General features: G+C 46.0%; 1 protein-coding gene across 1 annotated transcript; it reads left to right on the top strand.

The window, feature by feature from the left end:
* The first annotated feature begins 2120 nt into the window (after positions 1–2120).
* Positions 2121–15130, top strand: MEFV (MEFV innate immunity regulator, pyrin). Its single transcript, XM_055561237.1, is given in 11 exon segments — positions 2121–2430; positions 7383–7762; positions 8183–8278; positions 11121–11351; positions 11751–11773; positions 13182–13297; positions 13472–13504; positions 13854–13886; positions 14034–14080; positions 14082–14462; positions 14464–15130. Coding segments are annotated over 11 exon segments (1851 nt in total). The 5' UTR covers positions 2121–2153; the 3' UTR covers positions 14698–15130.
* The last annotated feature ends 3817 nt before the right edge of the window (positions 15131–18947 follow it).

Genomic DNA, 18947 nt, shown 5'->3' with positions numbered 1-18947 from the left:
GTCTAATAATGAGGAAACAATCACACAAATCTATACTGAGGGACATTGTGCTTGGAACAGACTTTTTTTAAAAACATTAATGTCTTGAAAGGAAGAATTTCAAAAGGTGAGGGTTGGGTTTCCCCAGTGGCTCAGTGGATGAGAATCCACCTGCCAACGCAGGAGTCACAGATTCAATCCCTGGCCTGGGAAGATCACACATACTTCGGAGCAACTGAGCCCATGTGCTGCAACTACCGAAGCCTGAGCACCCTAGAGCCCATGCTCTGCAACAAGAGAAGCTGCTGCGATGAGAAACCTGTGCCATAACCAGAGAGTAGCCCCTGCTCTCCGCAGCTAGATAAAAGCCCACACTCAGCAATAAGGACCCAGCACAGCCAAAAATAAACAAGTTAATTAATTAAAAAGGTGAGGAGAGAAAATTCCCTGGTGGTTCATGATTAAGACTCTGTTCCCAGTGCAGGGGGCACAGGTCTGATCCCTGGTTGGTGAGCTCAGATCCCGCATGCTGCACAGCAAGGCCAAAAAAATATATATTAATAATAAAAATTTTAAAAATAAAAGGTGGGGGGGATGTGAAAGTGTTCTAGATGAAAGGAGACTACAATGATATGACAACTAAAAGCAATGCATGATCTCCGACTGGATCCTAGTTTGGGAAAAAAAATTTTTTTAATGAGCTATCAAAGACATTATCAGGATAACCGGGGCATTTGATTACAGACGGATTGTAGTATTGTTAACAATATTAGATTCCCTGAGTGTGATAACAGTATTGTGATTATTTAAAATAATATCCTTGGAAAAAAAACAATATCCTTGGGAATTCCCTGGTGGTCCAGTGGTTGGGACTTGGTGCTTTCACTGCTGTGGCCCAAGTTCAGTCTCCAGTCGGGGAATTAAGATTCCATTCTGCAAGCCTGGAGGCGTGGCCATAAATAAATACATAAGTAATTATCCTCATATTCTTGTTCTTAGTATTTAGGATGGTTAGGGTATTTGGAATGAATGATACCTGATATGTTTTCAACTTATTACTAAATGCTTCAAAAAAGAAAAAACAGAAGTGTGCACATGTGTATGAGAGGGAGAGAATCACCAAACATAATACATAAACAACTGAGGAACAGGGGTTGAGAGCATATACGTGTTCATTGTACTATGCTCTTGACTTTTCTGTGGATTTGAAATTTTTCAAAAACAAAATTGAGGATAAAAATCATTGTAGCAGAAAGAGAGCAGTTAAGAGAGGAAGAAGTCACTACGCCCATACCACCTCCATTAGCTTCGGAGCCATGGCTGGGGCCCCACACTGGGCTGTGAGCCCTAAGGACACCTTTTTCACCCTTGTTTCTCCAGCATTCTGGCTCAGAACATGTGTTCAGTAACCATACGTGTATGACGCCCTCCCTCCGGGGTCTGCTCCTAGGAAGTCATGGCAGAGTCAACTCTGGGACAAACAAGTCACGATGGTGGTCCCAGGCGTGACATTCCTAGGTCTTTATGTTGCTGGAAGAACCAGACAACTGGAACTACTTCCACGGGAGTGATCCCAGGGCTTTTCTCTTGGCGTGCCTCCAGACCTTGCCTGTCTCCTCCGGCAGGGAAGGGCAGAGCTTGCAGGGCTGTATCTGCTGCCATTGGCTCCAGAGGGTCAATAAAACCCCAAGAGTCTGGAGGAGAGAAGCTGATCAGAAGGACTGACCCTCATCGTGATTCTCTGCAGCATTGGACCAGGGACTCTGTTCCCCCCACTCCCACTCCCACTTTCCTGGGAGGAAGGAGGGAAGCATCTGAGAGGCTTCCAAAGATCAAGAATCTGGAATCCAATCCCAGACCCTCCCTCAAAGACTAACCCACCACTCAGAAGTCCAGCCTGGGTCAGCAACAGCTGGCGTGCAGGACCACCATGTGTCTGACAAGGCTTTGAGCCCTCCCACCTGGAAAAACCTCTGATTCTTTGAAGAGGACACAAGCCAGCAATGACACACTAACAGCCTTAGTCTTGGTTCCCCACCAAAACACAGAGCACTTCCTGTGCCTTTTCCGTTATTTCACAAGCTGCATCTTTTCACTGTCTGGGCACCAGGACAAACAGTAGTTTCTTCCCTCAGAGGCAGGACGACTGCCTCCAGTCTCTTCTGGCCAACACCATGGTCAGGACCCAGAGTGACCATCTACTCTACTCCCTGGAAGAGCTTTTGCCCTATGACTTCGAGAAGTTCAAGTTCAAGCTGCAGAACACCAGCCTGGAGAAGGAGCACCTCCGGATCCCCCGGGGCCAACTGCAGACAGCCGAGCCGGTGAAGCTGGCCTCTCTGATGGTCAACCACTATGGGGAGGAGTACGCCGTGCAGCTGACCCTGCAGGTCCTGAGGGCCATCAACCAGCACCTCCTGGCAGAGGAGCTTCACCGGGTGATCAGCCCAGGTAAGCGGCCCCAAGTGCCCTCCTCTTTCAGTGCAACCGCTGGCTGTTCGTGGAGTTGGGTGGAAGGTACAAGAGGGAACTTGTGTTCAGGCCAGTGCATACTGACTTGGGGGTCAGGAGTCCCAGGTCTGCGACAACTCCTGTGACTTCTTCAGCTGATCAAGTTCTGTCCCCTTCTCTGGTCTTTGCAGCTGGAGCAAAGCAAAGGCTCCCAGTGGCTTTAAAAAAACAAACCCAGGAGGTTGAGGTTCTGATTATGGGGCCAGATCAGGAGAGGCAGGGGCTGGATGCCTGCTGGTAGAGTCCTTCACTTCATTTGTCATTAACACCTACAGAAGAGTATCTTCGGTCGAGCAAGAAACTAAACACTCCTATCAACTGGGTTGATGTGTAATATTGTTATCTCTTTTCAGTTTTGAGTTCTCCTCTAACACATGTCACAAAAGTATTCTAAAATTCTCAAAAGGGCTTTCTCCTTCCTTTTCTTTCTTTCCCTCCTTATTTCTCTTTCATCTTTTCTTTCTTTCCTCTTTTCCTTCCTTCTTCTTCTACCCCTTTGCTGTCACTTTCTGATTTTATTACACTGTGATCAAAGAATGTGGTCTATTGGATTTCTGCTTTTTGAGAGTCTTTTTTTTTTTTTTTTTTTTTTTTTGAGATTTGGTCAGGGTAGGGGCGCTACTCTGGGACCAGTTTTAAAAAACTATTCTTCGATGTCTGAAATTTTCTTCTATATCTAGATTTTAAGACTATATCAGGAATGCTTTTCCTGTCCTTCTATGAGGTAGAACAGTTTACATAACAAAACTTCTCTGCTCTTTGAAAGAGTGATAAAGCTAGACTGTAATCTGAACCTGGTATAATTTAATGAGGATAATTTTTAATTTTTTTTTTATTTTAAAACTTGGTTATGAGCCTCTTCAGGGTTTTCCACCAGTTCCTGAGGCAGTTTTTGTAAAATATGTTTTCCTGGAAAGCCAACAACAAAGTGTTTCAAGCAATCTTAATTTTACTATGGACTTTTTCAAACCAAAAATTAAGGTGCTAATTATAGGTTATTTTCTTTAGTAGTGGTTTTCAAATTGTATCCCAGGAAGACATTTCAGGGATTCTTTAGAAAGTTGGCAAATACTTGATTCAAAATTTATGAATTGTTTAACTTACAAAACTAACAAATTCATATTAAAATGTGCCATTAACCAAATTTTAAAATATTGGAGGCCATCAGTGTGATAGTTCATACTATACTTGAACTCCTTTTTATGGAGACTTTGAAATTCAGCCCTTTCTGTCATTTCTGTTTAATTAAATATTGCCCTGACATTTCCAGGCAAACTTGTTTTTTAAACTGTTTACACTGAACTGAATAAGTTAGGATTTTATTCATTTCATGAAACCATATTTACAGCAAAATATTAGCTTCTAAAGTTTTTTTTAATATAAATTTATTTAATTGGAGGCTAATTACTTTATAATATTGTATTGGTTTTGCCATACATCAACATGAATCCGCCACGGGTGTACACGTGTTCTCCATCCTGTTCCTCATGACCCTTGATTTCAAATTTTGCGCCTATCTTTATTGACTGATAACTGAGTTTTGTAGATCTGTAAATCACACACAAATGTATACCAATTACTGTATACCAATAAACTATTCTATGTAAGACCTTATGTTGGAAACAACTTCTCCTGCCTAAAAAAGTTTGAAAAGTACTACTTCAGAAATAAGACAGCAGATAATGAATATGACCTTATTAAATGCTAATTGACTGCCATTGTCTAGAACGTCCCGAACTTCCCTAATTTCTGAGGGGGTTCTCTCTTCTCTCCCTTTCCCCAAATCTTGACTGTGAGCACTGGGCATTCCCATGCCTTTTCATCTCATTGTTTTTTCAGAGTGTCGGATACAAGAAAGTGACGCAGACAGCTCAGCAATGTCGGGTTCCTCTGGGGAGATGAAGCCCAAGAGCCTAAAGACCCCAGATGGTCTGGAAGGTGACAAGCAGCGACAAAGTGCTGATGGGGCTGGCTGCCCACCCTCCAGCCAGCCTGAGGCTGGCAGGGGGCCCCAGAAGAAGCCTCTGGGCAAACAGCGAGATCAGAAAGGCTCTGAGGGCCTGGAGGTGCAGAGCAAGCTGGGGTCCAGGAACACAACTCTGTCTTCCAAAAGAAGCCCTCTCCTCACCAAGGTGCTGCGAGAGAAGGAGAAAGGGAGTTATCCAAGCGTCAGGCTGCGGAGGAACGCCAGCTCTGCAGGAAGGCTCCAGGGACTCACCAGCGGGTCATTCGCTGGGTCCCCAGGAAGGAGAGAAACAAAGATATCAGAAGTATATTTACCTTCAGGAAAGAAGCGACCCAAAAGTCTTGAACTTAACATTTCTCCAGAAGAGACAGGACCCCTCAATCCAGAAATTCTTCTGCTTCAGGAGAAAATGAACACTGAGAATCCAAGCTCAGCAACCACTGCCAGCGAAGTGGCCACTCTGAAAACAGGGCTGACCGTGACTATGGAGAAAGGCTCCAGGAATCCAGAGCATGCCACGACCCTGGAGGGGACAGCACTCAGGAATACACCTTTCAGTGTACCACTGGCTGGAAAGATGATGATTGGGGAGCATCTAGAACCCACAGCTCCTTCAGAGAGAAGTGGAACTGGGGCTCCGAAGGCCTCCGGTGTGCCCCATGAGCCTTCAGATCCAGAAGTCTCTCCATCTTCAGGTAAGAAAGGACCTCAGAGTCCAGAAGACCTGGTATCCTTAGGAATGATGACTGGTGCAGGTTTTCCCGTGTGTGTGCACAGTTGACTCTTTGTGACCCTGTGGACTGTAGCTCACCAGGCTCCTCTGTCCATGGAATTTCCTATACAAGAATACTGGAGTAGGTTGCCATTTCCTACTCCAGGTCTTCTTCCCAACCCAGGGATCAAACTTGTGTCTGTGTTTCCTGCACTGGCAGACAGATTCCTTGCCACTGTACCACCTGGGAAGATGCACAAGCCTGCTTTTATCTCTACTCTATCCATTTCACTGGACCCTTGGGTCCACCTTGAAGGCCTCAATCCTTTGAAAATCTGGTTGTAGGTTCTGAATCCTGAAAAAAGGTATATCTGCACATCTTCACAAAATGTTGCAATGTTGCATACATTTCAGCTAGTTAGCTCTTAGACACTTCTTTAGAATCCCCAAGGGCTTCTGAACCTCAGGTTGATCATCTGGGAAAGACTAGGTAAATATCACCTTACAATACTCCATGGCAGTATGTCAAGGGGCTGAGATTCTGCCAGTCTGTCTCTCTGAGCAGAGAGGAAGCTGGTGGCCAAAATCGTAGGTCTCTTTTACTAGAGGCAGAACTTAGGATTATGATGGGTTGTGAATGACAGAAACACCAAAGTAACAGAACTGAAACAAGATAGACATTTGTTCCCCTTTCACAAAAATGACACATAGTCTGGGATGAATGTGGTACCCTCTGGCTAGGAACCCCAGCTCCTGCTGCTTTTCTGCTCCACAGAGTTTGAAGCTCATGGTCTCAGATGGTAGCATCCTCATTCCAGGCAACAGGATGGAGGGACAAAGGAGAACAGTATCACTTAGGGAATGTTTTTGGAAGTTTCTAGATGCTGCCCATGATGCCTCTGTTTTCAGCCTCTTGGCCAGAATGTACAGACATACCTCAGCAATAAAGTGGGTTTTGTTCCAGACCACTGCAATAATGCAAATATTGCAGTAAGCCAGTCACAGCAAAGTTTTGGTTTTCCAGTACATATGTTTACACTATATTGTAGTCTGTATTAAGTGTACAATTATGTCTAAAAAAACAATGTATATACCTTTTATTTTTGTCCTCACTGCATGGCTTGTGTGATCTCCATTCCTCCACCAGGGACTGAACCTGGGCCATGGCACTGAAAGGGTTGAATCTAACCACCAGACCACCAGGAAACATCCACACCTTAATTTAAAAATACTTTATTGATAAAGAATGTTCACCATCATCTGGTAGTACAGGGATGTCGCAAACCTTTATTTTGTAAAAAATGAAGTGTCCCAATAAAGGGAAGTGCAATGAAATGAGGTGTGTCTAGAGTCACATGACCACACCTAACTGCTAGGGAGGCTGGAAAATGTAGTTTTGGGGAGCAGGGGTGAGGAAGCAGTAATATGGACCACAAACAATGTCATCATAAGGGAAGGGGGAAACTGTCACTGGGGAGCTCGCAGTCTCACTTACAGATATGATATGAGTTCCTGGGACCCTGAGAGAGGAGGTGGTGGGAGGGGACTCGCGCATTGAGTGTGTTTCTATTTCCTCTTGTGTCTCCTATTATTTCTGTTTTATGAAGCTGTGCTGGTCTTGGAGCAGAGCTGGTCACAGCTGTAGGTCATCACAGTGGGTTACACCTTTCAGCCTTGTAAAGTTAACTTCTCTATTTTCACATCATGTTTTCTGAATCACGATGTGAGCACTGGCTCATTCATTCCTTCATTCAACACACACTTCCCAAATGTTTACCAGGTGCCAGGGGTTCTGCTAGGGTCTGTGGGTTCAACCACAAGCGAGTAACCATCCCCCGGGAACTCAAGTTATGCACCCTCTCAGTGGTGGTTATGTGGTAAAGCCAACACCAGTAGAATGTCTTCCCATCTTTATACCACCTGTGTCAGTGCATGTGCAGGAGGAAGGCATAGAATTTATAGCAAAATGCCTTTCTTTAGGATAAATGCCCAAGAATTCCAAGTTTCAGGACTGGCATGAGATCCAGGCCTTAGCCCTCAGTCCGAGTGTTCTCGCTGGAGGGAAGTTGGGGGAGGACAAGCCAGGAAAATTCCTCAGTCTAACAGAGAATATTCACATCCCAGGCACAGATTCTCGCCACGCTGATTTGCAGCGTCCCCTGGTAGCATCTTGGGTTTGTCACTCAGGAGCTTTTTCCATTGCTGTGTCCTCAGGGAGGCTGCAGGACAAGGCTGTGTGTCCTCTCTGCCGTGCCCAGCAAGGAGACCCGGTTGGTGGCAGCTGTGTGCACATCTCCTGCAGCTGCTCTGCGGCTTCCAGGGACCCTGAGGCCTCACTCAGTCGCTCATCCAGCTGCCCCCGGTGCCAGGACTTGCTCCCGGGGAAGAGCCATGGAAGCCGTGAGTGGCAGGAGGGCCTGCAGATGGCCAGCCTGAACCCCAAGAGTCTGCCACAGTGTAAGCGTCACATGAAGCAAGCGCAGCTGCTCTTCTGCGAGGACCATGGGGAGCTCATCTGCCTTATCTGCCGGCTGAGCCAGGAGCACCGGGGTCACCGGGTGCGCCCCATTGAGGAGGCTGCCCTGGAATACAAGGTAGGGCTTCCTGCATTGGGACCCTTCTCTGCTGGGCACCTGAACACACCAGGGGGGTTCCCTGAAATGCTAGGAGCTGGTGCATTAGCCAGCATTCTTGGGCTGTAAATGGCAAACACATACAAATAGAGCCAGCAAAGAGGGATGCTGCATGTAGCTCAGAGGTCTATGGGAATCTAACTTCAGATTTGGCTGAATCCAGGTGCTCACAAGAAATCTTCCTCACCAGCTCTTGGCTCTGCTTCTTTTGGTGTGATGGGGTCATTCTTCCTCTGGTTACCTCTCCCCATGCTCCTGGCTGCAGCACCCCCAGCTTTATTCCCTGAAGCAAATTTTCCCATCTAGGGTTGGCACCAACTAAAGATGGCAGGGGCCAAAGTTTAAGCTTCAACAAGTGTTGTGTGTGTGTGTGTTTTCCAGGAGCAAATTCAGAAGCAGTTGGACCATCTGAAGGAGTTGAGAAAATCTGGAGAGGAGCAGAGATCTCAGGGGGATAAGAAAACAGTGAACTCCCTGGTAAGGTTGGGGGTGGTCTGTGGCCTGTCATTGACTGGGTTCACCCCTGTAGAAGGAAGCAGGGAACCCAGAGTGAGGAGGGGTCCCTCAAGTCCTGTACTGGCTCACAGGGAAACATAGCTGATCACATATTTAGAGTCATCTGCTCCTGGGGGGCAGGGAATAACAGGTGTCCAGAGATGAGCTTGTCCCTGGGGATGGAGTCCACCTCCAGCAAGGGGCATCTCCCAGGACCCGGTCACACTTTCTTAGACTCACCACAAAACGGTTTAGAGAAACGGATGCTGTAAGTGAGGAATGAGATTGAGGAAAGGGGAGGAGAGACTTTCTACTTTAAATACTGCTCCATGTTGTTTTCATAATTCTTGTTATCTTTTTTTTTTTTTACAAAAGCCCTATTTATTTTTAAAATATATGGTTAAAGTGGACATTGTCTTTTAAAACTGTGGTTCTGTAACACCGCAGATTCCAATAAGTACCACTTAGTAGCCTTCCTGTTAAGGTGTTGTCCAGACTCTTGGATGCTTTAGTTGCTTCTGTTTTCCCTTCGTGCGGAGGTGCCTAACTAACCCACAGAGCCTTGATTTGTCTGATGCATTTCTGTTGGTTGGATTTCATCTCCCTGAGTTCCAAACTTGTCAGGACCCACCACACGGCAGTGAGAAACAAGCAAAGAAAACAAAGGGCAGGATGAGAAGGAGGGGGGTGGGGGGGCAGATGTCCAGGTGTCTGACTTTTGGGAAACTGCTGAAAGAAAGAAAGAAAGTGAAATCGCTCAGTCGTGTCCGACTCTTTGCAACCCCATGGACTGTAACCTACCAGGCTTCTCTGTCCATGGGATTCTCCAGGCAAGAATACTGGAGTGGGTTACCATTTCCTTCTCCAGGGGATCTTCCTGACCCAGGGATTGAACCCAGGTCTCCCGCATTGGAGGCAGACGCTTTAACCTCTGAGCCAGCTGAATGGTAGTCAAATGAAAACCCTTTCCTATAACCCCAGGTGGCTTGAACTTGTGGGTGGAGCAGAGGTCAGGGGTGCTCCCGGTGGGGTGGAAGATGGTGAGGCAGGAGCCTGGGCTGCTCAGGGAAAAGTGTCCAGCCTTCTCTTCAGACACAGTGACATGGGCCCTTATGAAAAGGAAATGCTGTTTTCAGGCCTTCACCTCCTCCTCCTTTTTCAAATAATGAAAAAAAAATTTTAATCATAGAAAAGAGGGTAGGAAACCTCCTTTTTACAGCAGAAAGCCAGCTAAAACAAGTACAGAAGAATAATAATTGAATTAAAAGATTTCCACTATACAGTTGATACGGACAGGGATCAGCAACAGAAGCTAAATTTTTTAGGAAAAAACCGGCAGAGAACAGCATACTTATACACTCTCAAACTACCACTCCCCAAATTACTTAGTAATTATAAAGGAAATAATATATATTTACAGTAGAGACCGGTAGGCCCCTCCTTAACCAATTACCAACCATAGAATCCCTATACTGATGATGGCAAACTGGAGAGTCTGCCTCCCGCTGGGATGGGCTAGAAAGAGCATGGCATTAGGTCTGTGGCACCCTCACCCCCACCCCATGTTTCTCCTGAATTTAATCATGAGCAAAACTGTCAGAGAACTTTAGAATATAGGCCATTGAACAGGACGGTTGACCTGTCCTCTTAAAAAAAAAAAAAGTCCACATTACTGCCATCAACAACAAAAGGTGTCCCAGAGTCCATGTTTAGGAACATCACATTGGAAGCTTGAGACTGGCCACATGTCTCAAGTTAGACACATGTGGGAGTATCTATGCCCACATGTTTAGTGCTTAGTTGCTCAGTCGTGTCTGACTCTTTGCAACCCCATGGACTGTAACCCACCAGGCTCCTCTATCCATGGGGATTCTCCAGGCAAGAATACTGGAGTGGGTTGCCATGCCCTCTTCCAGGGGATCTTCCTAATCCAGGGAACAAACCCAGGTCTCCCGCACTGCAGATTCTTTACCGTCTGAGCCACCAGAGAAGCCCATCTACACCAAAGAAACAGCAAATGCCACAACCCAGTCTTGGTTTTGTTGTTGATAGTCTAGACTCAGACAGTGAGTGATGGGGAAAGTGACTTGTGCAGACCAGAGGCACAGGTGTGTGTCTGTGGTGCTGTGCTGTAAAGACTGGGAGAACACTCTTCCGCATTCGAAACCCAGCATGTGATTCAGCAAAGGCTGCTGACGTTACAGGGGAAGGTGTGTGGTTCCGCATGCATCGAGTTCATAGTCTTACTCCTTAATTACAGAAAAATACCAGGCAGTGTCGAAACCACTATCATATGTCAACTAGGGGACCACAGGTGGCAGGGGAACAGGGGCCAGGCAAACATCCACAAAGCGTCCTGGGAGGCCCTGGGCTGTCTGGAATTTACACCAGAGTTCTACCCACTAGCAGTCTTTGCTGTGTCTAGCAGTTTAGCTAATAAATGAATGTGCCCATATTAAAAATTAACAACAAAAGGTGCAGAGACATTTTTGGTTCAAAAGAACTTAAGAGATTTAGTCCTGTCCTTTTGAGCCAAAAATGAGATTTCTTCTATACAGTCTATGTGAAGGGTCCTCTTCCTCCTTGGAAGAAGGAAAGTTACCCTAGAGCAACTTCACCTGTCCACTGCAACTTTCTAGTGATGAGAAAGTCATGGGTGGCCAGTGTGCAAGAGTACTGGAAGTCAAGTTCACTTGCATCCAAATAGATGGACTGACTTGCCCCCATTCAGGGGGAGGACAGAGGACTCTCCCTTTGGAAGGTGGGCTTATGGGTATTCCCTGAGCATACAGGCCCTTACACCTCCCTGACTTCTGTTCCCCAGAAACAAGCTGAAACCCAAAAGCAGAGAATCCAGTACCAGTTGGAGCAGCTGTGCCAGTTTTTAGAGCAGCAGGAGCAGCTCTTTGTGGCCTGGCTAGAGGAGTTGGGCCAGACCATCAGCCAGGTTAGGGAGACATATGGCACCCAAAGGACGAGGGACATCACCCTTCTCGACAAACTGATTGGGGAGCTGGAGGCCAAGCAGTGCCAGCCAGAGTGGGAGTTTATGAAGGTGAGTGCAGCTGAGCCTGGCCTTCCTCTGTCCACTGTGCCCAGTAGGATGACAGGGGCTCCCAATACTGCCATCAGCTCTCCCCAACCCAGTGGTAAGGCCCTTGGGGCTGGGGTGGGACTTGTCCTTGCTGACCCATAATGCCTCTTGTGCCCGGGCCCCTGCAATGCATTCTCAGGAACCCATGGTGGCCTAGAATCTAGGGGATCCCCTGGCATCTCCCAGATGTCAGCAGACTTTGGGTATGGTTGTGGGCAGGCCCCAGCTGAGTTGCCACCTTGGTGATTAGAACTGGGGAGAGGGGCCCTGTTTTTGTTGATACTCTGGGGCAGGGAGAACAGGAGTGAGCACAGCCCTTACAACACTGGTGATGGAGAACTTCCCTCTTTTCTCTCCTAGGACATTGGAGTCACCTTGCACAGGTACCAAGAGGTCCCCTGATGATCCCTTGGTGGTGGTGGTGGTGGGGGGGGGTCCTGCAGGCAGCATCTGGAGAGGCAGCCCTAGAAGGGAGATGCTCCCAACCCTGGGGATGTGCCTCCTCCCATCTCCTGCAGCTTCCAAAGGCCTTTCTGGATTTGTGTAGGGAGAATGGGAGCATGATCAGGAGGGGAGTGTGGGATTGAAGACGGAACCCAATGAACACGCCTGTCGCATGGTGGTGGCTTCCTAGGAAACCTCCCCTAACCGCCCGCGTCCTGTGCAATTCACCTTGTGAAAACTGTTCCTGCAGGACTGCCTGCTTGCAGGCACAGGGAGAGAGGCACTTTCCAGAAGTGGATCTTCTAAGCCCAGCAGGCAGCGGTGGAGGGGGTGGGCAAGAGAAGGGGAAGAGATGGGGAAGGGAGGGGAGGAAGGGAAGGGGAAGGAGGCTGGAACCTACAATCACTCAGGGGAACATTACAAGATCTTGACATTCAGGCCCTGGCTGACAAATTAAATCTGAATCCTCAGGAGTATGACCCAAGCATCAGTTTTTTGAAGAATTTTTTTTGGTGGTGAAATACATGTAACACAAAATTTTCCATTTTAAGCATTTAAAAATGTACAGTTCAGTGAGTACCTTCATATCATCATACATCACAGTATTGAACATCACCATGATCCAACCCTAGAACTCTCTCATCTTCCCAAACGGAAACTCCGTACTATTATACAACTTCCCAATCTCCCCTCCTCCGACCCCTGGCAACCACCATTTTACTGTCTTTATGTATTCCACTACTCTAGCTACATCATATAAGTGGAATTATGCAATATTTATGTTTTTGTGTTTATCTCACTTAGCATATCTTCAAGGTTCATTCATGTTGTAGAGTGCCAGAATTCCATTCCTTTTATTTTTTTACATTTATTTTATGGCTGGGCTGCATCTTGGATCTTAGTTTCCCAATCAGGAATCAAACTTGTGGCCCCTGCAGTGGAGTCTTAACAAGTCAATCACCAGGGAAATCCCCTATTCCTTTTTAAATTTTGGCTGCGCTGGGTATTCCTTGTGTGAGTTTAATTGATCTGTGGCATGCAGGGCCTTAGTTCCCCAAGCAGGGATCAAGCCTCACCCTCTCCACTGGAAGCTTGGAGTGTTAACCACTGGACTGCCAGGCAAGTCCCCTGGTGTCTGTGGTTTTTAAAACTCCCCCGGAGAGCCCACCCCCTGGCCAGTGTTGAGGACCAGTGTTTAGAACTTGAAGCCCAGGAAGGAAGCTTTCTTTTTGAAGTGGGTCTGGGCTGTGTGTGCCTGGTGGAAGCTGCACCTCCCTTCCAGTTCATGAGACCTTGGGCCACCCCCATGCTCCAGCCCTCTTTTGCCAATGGTCTTTTTGCCTCTAGGGCCAAGATGGTGACTGTCCCTGAGCTGTGGGCCACACCACCAGAGGTGAAAGAGAAGATCCACCTGCTCTATCAGAAATCAGAGTTTGTGGAGAAGCGCGTGAAGCACTTCTTGGGTAGGTGGGCTTGCAGAATGGGAGGCGCCCCCTCACCTGCCTTCAAGACCCATGTAGCCTGGACCCCCTGGTGTCCCTTTTCTATCTTCCTTGTCCTTTCTGATTCTGCCTTCAGCCTGTCCCAGATCTGTCCCCATATGGGGAACCTAACTCAAACTCCTTCTTTCCTTTTAGAGACCCTGCGCTCAGAAGTGGAAACGTTCAATGGTGAGTATGGTGGTGGTAGTTTGTGTTGGCCAGGGGTCCCTTGTGCTGTTGATTTCTAGGCATTATTTAGAAGAGAGAAAAAAAAAAAAAAAAAACCTATAACAAAGGTGGGAGAAAAGTCATGACAAGTTCTCATAGTCTCTGAGCCAGGGTCACTGCCAGACCACAGAATACCCAGGGCCGGCTTGGGTGCCAGGGAGGAATGGCAGCCTATGAAGTCAGAGGAAGCCAGGCAGGTCCTGAGCGGGGAGGAGGGGTCCTTGTCTTTCCTTGTTGTGGGGATTGGGGCGGATGTAGTCCCTCTGACTGGGGATGCTCAGCATTGCCCCTATCTCCTTTTTCTCTGTAGTTGCAGAACTGATTGGTGGTCAGGCACCCTGAGGCGAGTAGCCTTGGCCTGCTGGGGTCCCTGCTCGGTCCCCCAGTACGTTCCCGAAGAAGGACCCTGTCCACGTTTCCTGGATGTGGGGAAAACCCTGTGGGGATGTTGTCCATGGACCTGAAGTCAGGAATTCTATTCTCTCTGCAGTTAATGTGATTCTGGAAGCAGAAACTGTCCACTCCAACCTCATCTTTCATCTTCTCTGATGATGTGAAGAGTGAGAGCCTTGGGGAAAAAAAGTGCGACCATCTACCTGCTAGTCCAGGAAAATTCTATAGCTGATTCGTGGTGCTGAGCTCTCTGAGCCTGCTCTCTAGCCACCATGACTGAGAAGTGAAGGTGGGCGACAAGCCAGGGTGGGTCCTGGGTGTCTGCAACGCAGCCATGAGCAGCAAGGAGAACATGACTCTGTCACCAGAGAATGGGCATTTGGTAGAAACAATGAGGCAGTAAACAATGCCAGGCGTGCACCTTTCTCCAGATCCAGATGGGGGAGCCCTGCTGGCATGGGGGCATCTCCGTGGACTACAAGATGGGGACATCTCCTTTTACAATGTGACAGCCAAATCCCACATCCCTCACAGCCACTGGCTACTTTCCCCCTGGGCCCCTTCAACCTATCCTCAGCCCCAGGACACATGATGGAGAGAAGAACATGGATCCTCTGACCATCTGTCCAGTGGGGGTGGCCACGGCCTCCCTGAATACCGGACACTTTGCATCTCCCTTCAGGCTCCTGGCTTTGAATCTTGAATCCATACACTCGACAGTCATTACTGGGTTCCAGTGCTGTGGGGAATATAATCAATAAAAAAACAGTCCCTGTGCCCAAGGAATTTATGGAACAGAAGCAGAAGTAGGCTGGGTCACAAATACTGGTAAGGGTAAAGAGAACACACATACAGATGATACAAGGATTTCAGAGTACACAGCTGCTGCTTAATAAATCCTTTTTAAGAATTAGCACCTAAGATGCTCCTAAGACAGAGCCTATCCTCATTTTCCCTCAGGACCCTTGGCAAGGATGTGTTCCTTCATTCTACCTTCCCCTGTCTTGAGGACTTAGGAAGCCTGAAGAAAAACAAGCAGACTAGATCACTACAAATCACTTTTGTACCTGGATTAATGAACTGTGGCTGGACCTCATAAATAAATCACTTAGAAATGTAGTTGTAATTGCATTTGTTGTCACACAGTTGATTACTGTGAAATGCTGTTTGCATACAGAAGACCATGAAAGAGATGGGGCTGCTGTTACTATTCTTCCTGAGCTCTATCGGCCAATCTGTGGGTCTGTGGAATGTTAGGTTCTAGTTCATTCTCCATTTAAAGAGACATAAAGAGAGAGGGGGAAGGAGAGGGACAGACTTGGAGTTTGGGGACAGTAGATGCAAACTATTACGTTGAGAATGGATAAACAACAAGGTCCTACTGTATAGCACAGGGAACTATAGCCAGTCTCCTGGGATAGACCAAATGAAAAGGAATATTAAAAAAGGATGTCTGTATGTGTATAACCGAGTCACACTGCTGTATGGCAGAGATTAGCACAACATTGTAAATCAACTATACTTCAAAAGAAAAAAATTAACACACCCAAAGAATAAAATGACATATAGAGAGGGATGTAAGAAAAAAGGAGGATCAAATGAAGATTGAACCACAAACTCCTGCTACTCCAACTCCTCTTCCCATCTTCACAGTGGAGTCTAGATTCTCCATGGTTGTGACCAGAGCACAAAATACATGCTTTCCTTTCTTCATGGAGCTTTGTTCTACATGCATAATCGACATGCTGACACAGCTCATGTGCCCTGTTTGCTCAGCCGTTCCCTGGGTTTGGCATGAACAGCTTGGTGTACATTTTCTGCCACCCTCCCATACACATGATTTTCCCTCCAATTGTTCCTAAAACTGTTTCAGAACGTGAATTAATTGACAATACTTGCAGTGGTTAGCCATACAATCCTTCAGAAAGATTTTAAATGTTTCATGCCTGAAGCAGTGTTGATCATTTACAAAATTTTTGCTGATATGATAGAAATGTAATGAAATTTTACCTGCTTTATTTCATTACCTGAAATTGAGGCTATGAATTTTTCCATGTGAATTTCTACTTTTTTGCTTCATTCTGTCAACACACATATTTGATAAACAATCCATAATAGTAATAGTTTTATTCAAGCCAAACTGAGGACGACAGCCTGGGAGACAGAGATTTAAGAAGTACTTGAACTGTGTTCCATAGAACTTCAAAATGGGGGGAGGCTCATATAGGCAAAACCCCAAAACTACATAAGTTGTTTGTCAAGAATTATAATTGAAGCTGGAAAGAATAAGAGTGCTTATTAAGTAAGGACTGGTTGGGGTCCAAAATGGTTGCAAAGTTACAAGGGGAGACCTTGGCCCATTAGGTTTCAGCTGGCAGCTACTAGCAGATACGTTTCTGAGAATGGTTTGTGCTATCCTTGAGTCTGATACAGTTCAGAAAATTGAGGTTCTCAATGATGCAAGCACAAGTCTGAAATTAAATCACAATCACTATCCTGCTCTATTTTGGATGCCTGAATCACAGTCATATCTTGGCAGAACAAGGAACATTGGGCTTCCCTGGTGGTCCAGTGGTTAAGAATTTGCCTTGCAACGCAGGGGACACGGGTTCGATCCCTGGCCAGGAAGATTCCACATGCTGTGGGGCAACTAAGCCTATGCTCCACAACTATAGAGCCTGTGCTCTGAAGCCAGAGAGCTGTAACTACTGAGCCCATGGGCTGCAACTATTCAAGCTCAAGACACAGCAAGAAAAGCCACAATGAAGCTCACACACTGCAACAAGAGAGTAATCCTCACTCCCAGCAACTGCAGAAAAGCCCACGCACAGCAACAAAGGCCCAGCATGGCCAAAAAGTAATATTAATAAAAAAGAACAAAAAACATCAAACATGACAGGTTTCAAATGAGGCAGATTAGCATGCACACAACTAGTTAGCATGACCCTGGTGTCTGGGAAGAGAACCTCATCTTTAATGGAGTACTAGCATTGGCGTTATGGGGGTGGGAGGGGAACATTTATCCCTATCTTCAAAGAGGACATTTTCAACAATCTGGTAGCTGTATTCTTTTTTTTTAATGGTTAAAGCATATGTACAATGTACGTTAGACAACCCATAAAACAGGCTATTCTAATTAGCATAAAGTTCAAGCCAAATCATTTATAAGCAAGAATGACTTCCCCATACCTCAACATGTAAAAAACTGCTTCCATCAAGTCTATAAAAATGGTACAGTTCCTTTAACTACTTGCTATGTGGGATCCAGATATTGAACGAGTTTTTTGTAGTACTTTTACATAAATATTTTAAGTATTAAATATTTGTATTTGTAGGATGTAATTTTCCCTGTCAGATGGTTTTTTTAAATTGAGATATAATTCACATATCATAAAATGCACCCTTTTAAATACACAACTAAATAGGTTTTAGTATATCCACAATGTGTGGATCAACACTAATTCCACAACATTTTCATCACCCCCAAAACAAGCCTTGCACCCATTGGCAGTCACTGGTCTTTCCCCTCAGTGAAAGGGGCCTGGCTACCACTAACTATTTTTTATCTCTACGGATTTGCCTGTTCTGGACATTTCACCTAAGAATTACAATATATGGTCTTGTGTGACTGGTTTCTTTGGCTCAGCGGTGTGTCTAAAGTTCATTCATGTTGCAGCATGTATCACTGCTTTGTTCCTTTTTTACTGTTAAATAACTCATTATATGGATGTACATCTTCTTAATCTGTTCCGCAGACAAGTGGGTTGTTTCTACTTTTCAGCCAGTATGAACAATGCTATTTGTGTATAGGTTTTCATTTCTCTTGGGTTTATACCTAGGAATGGAATTATTTGATCCTATCGGAGAAGGCAATGGCAACCCACTCCAGTACTCTTGCCTGGAAAATCCCATGGATGGAGGAGCCTGGTAGGCTGCAGTCCATGGGGTTGCTAGGAGTAGGACACGACTGAGTGACTTCACTTTCACTTTTCACTTTCATGCATTGGAGAAGGAAATGGCAACCCACTCGTGTTCTTGCCTGGACAATCTCAGGGACAGCAGAGCCTGGTGGGCTGCCATCTATGGGGTCGCACTGAGTCGGACACGACTGAAGCGACTTAGCAGCAGCAGCATAGTAATTCTTGATGCTTTTGAACTATTGTGTTGGAGAAGACTCTTGAGAGTCCCTTGGACTGCAAGGAGATCAAACCAGTCAATCCTAAAGGAAATCAGCCCTGAATATTCATTGGAAGGACTGATGCTGAAGATGAATCTCCAATAATTTGGTCACCTGATGAAAAAAACTGACTCATGAAAGAGACCGTGATGCTGGGAAAGATTGAGAGCAGGAGGAGAAGGGGATAACAGAGGATAAGATGGTTGGATGACATTACTGACTGGATGGACATGAGTTTGAGCAAGCTCTGGGAGTGCATGATGGACAGGGAGGCCTGGCCGCGCTGCAGTCCATGGGGTTGCACACTCGGAAATGACTGACCAACTGAACTGAACTTATAATAATTCTATGCTGATATTTTGAAAGACTGCCAAACTGTGGCTAAGCATCTTTTCTTTCTTTCTTTTTTTCACTACACTGTCATGCATCCAATGTCCTAGTTCCTCGACCAGGAATCAAACCAACGGACTGCCAGGGAATTCCCACTAAACATCTTTTCAAATGTCAATATCATTTAGCTTTCCTCCCCTATGGAATGGTTCCATGGCCTTTGCCTCAGTCTTCGGTCAGTTGGCAGGCGCTCTGCGTGCTGGGAATGCCTTATTCTTTATTTGTCTTACCTTGCACAATTACATTCCAGTCTACCGCTTGTTTGACTTTATCAATATTATTTTCTAAAGTTTCTTTTTTTAATACATTCTCAAAAGTTTATATTCTACTTTAAGGCACCTCAGTTTCCTACTCTGTCTCAACATTAAACTTAGCCTTCTTGTAAATATTCTTTCATTGGCTATTAAATCCCAATTTTGGGGTATGTAAAGACAGGAGTCTTCC

This window comes from Bubalus kerabau, chromosome 23 (genome assembly GCF_029407905.1).
Source record: "Bubalus kerabau isolate K-KA32 ecotype Philippines breed swamp buffalo chromosome 23, PCC_UOA_SB_1v2, whole genome shotgun sequence".
Lineage (NCBI taxonomy): Eukaryota > Metazoa > Chordata > Mammalia > Artiodactyla > Bovidae > Bubalus > Bubalus kerabau.
Note: the sequence above shows the minus strand (reverse complement) of the source record. Positions and strands in the feature narration are given on the sequence as shown.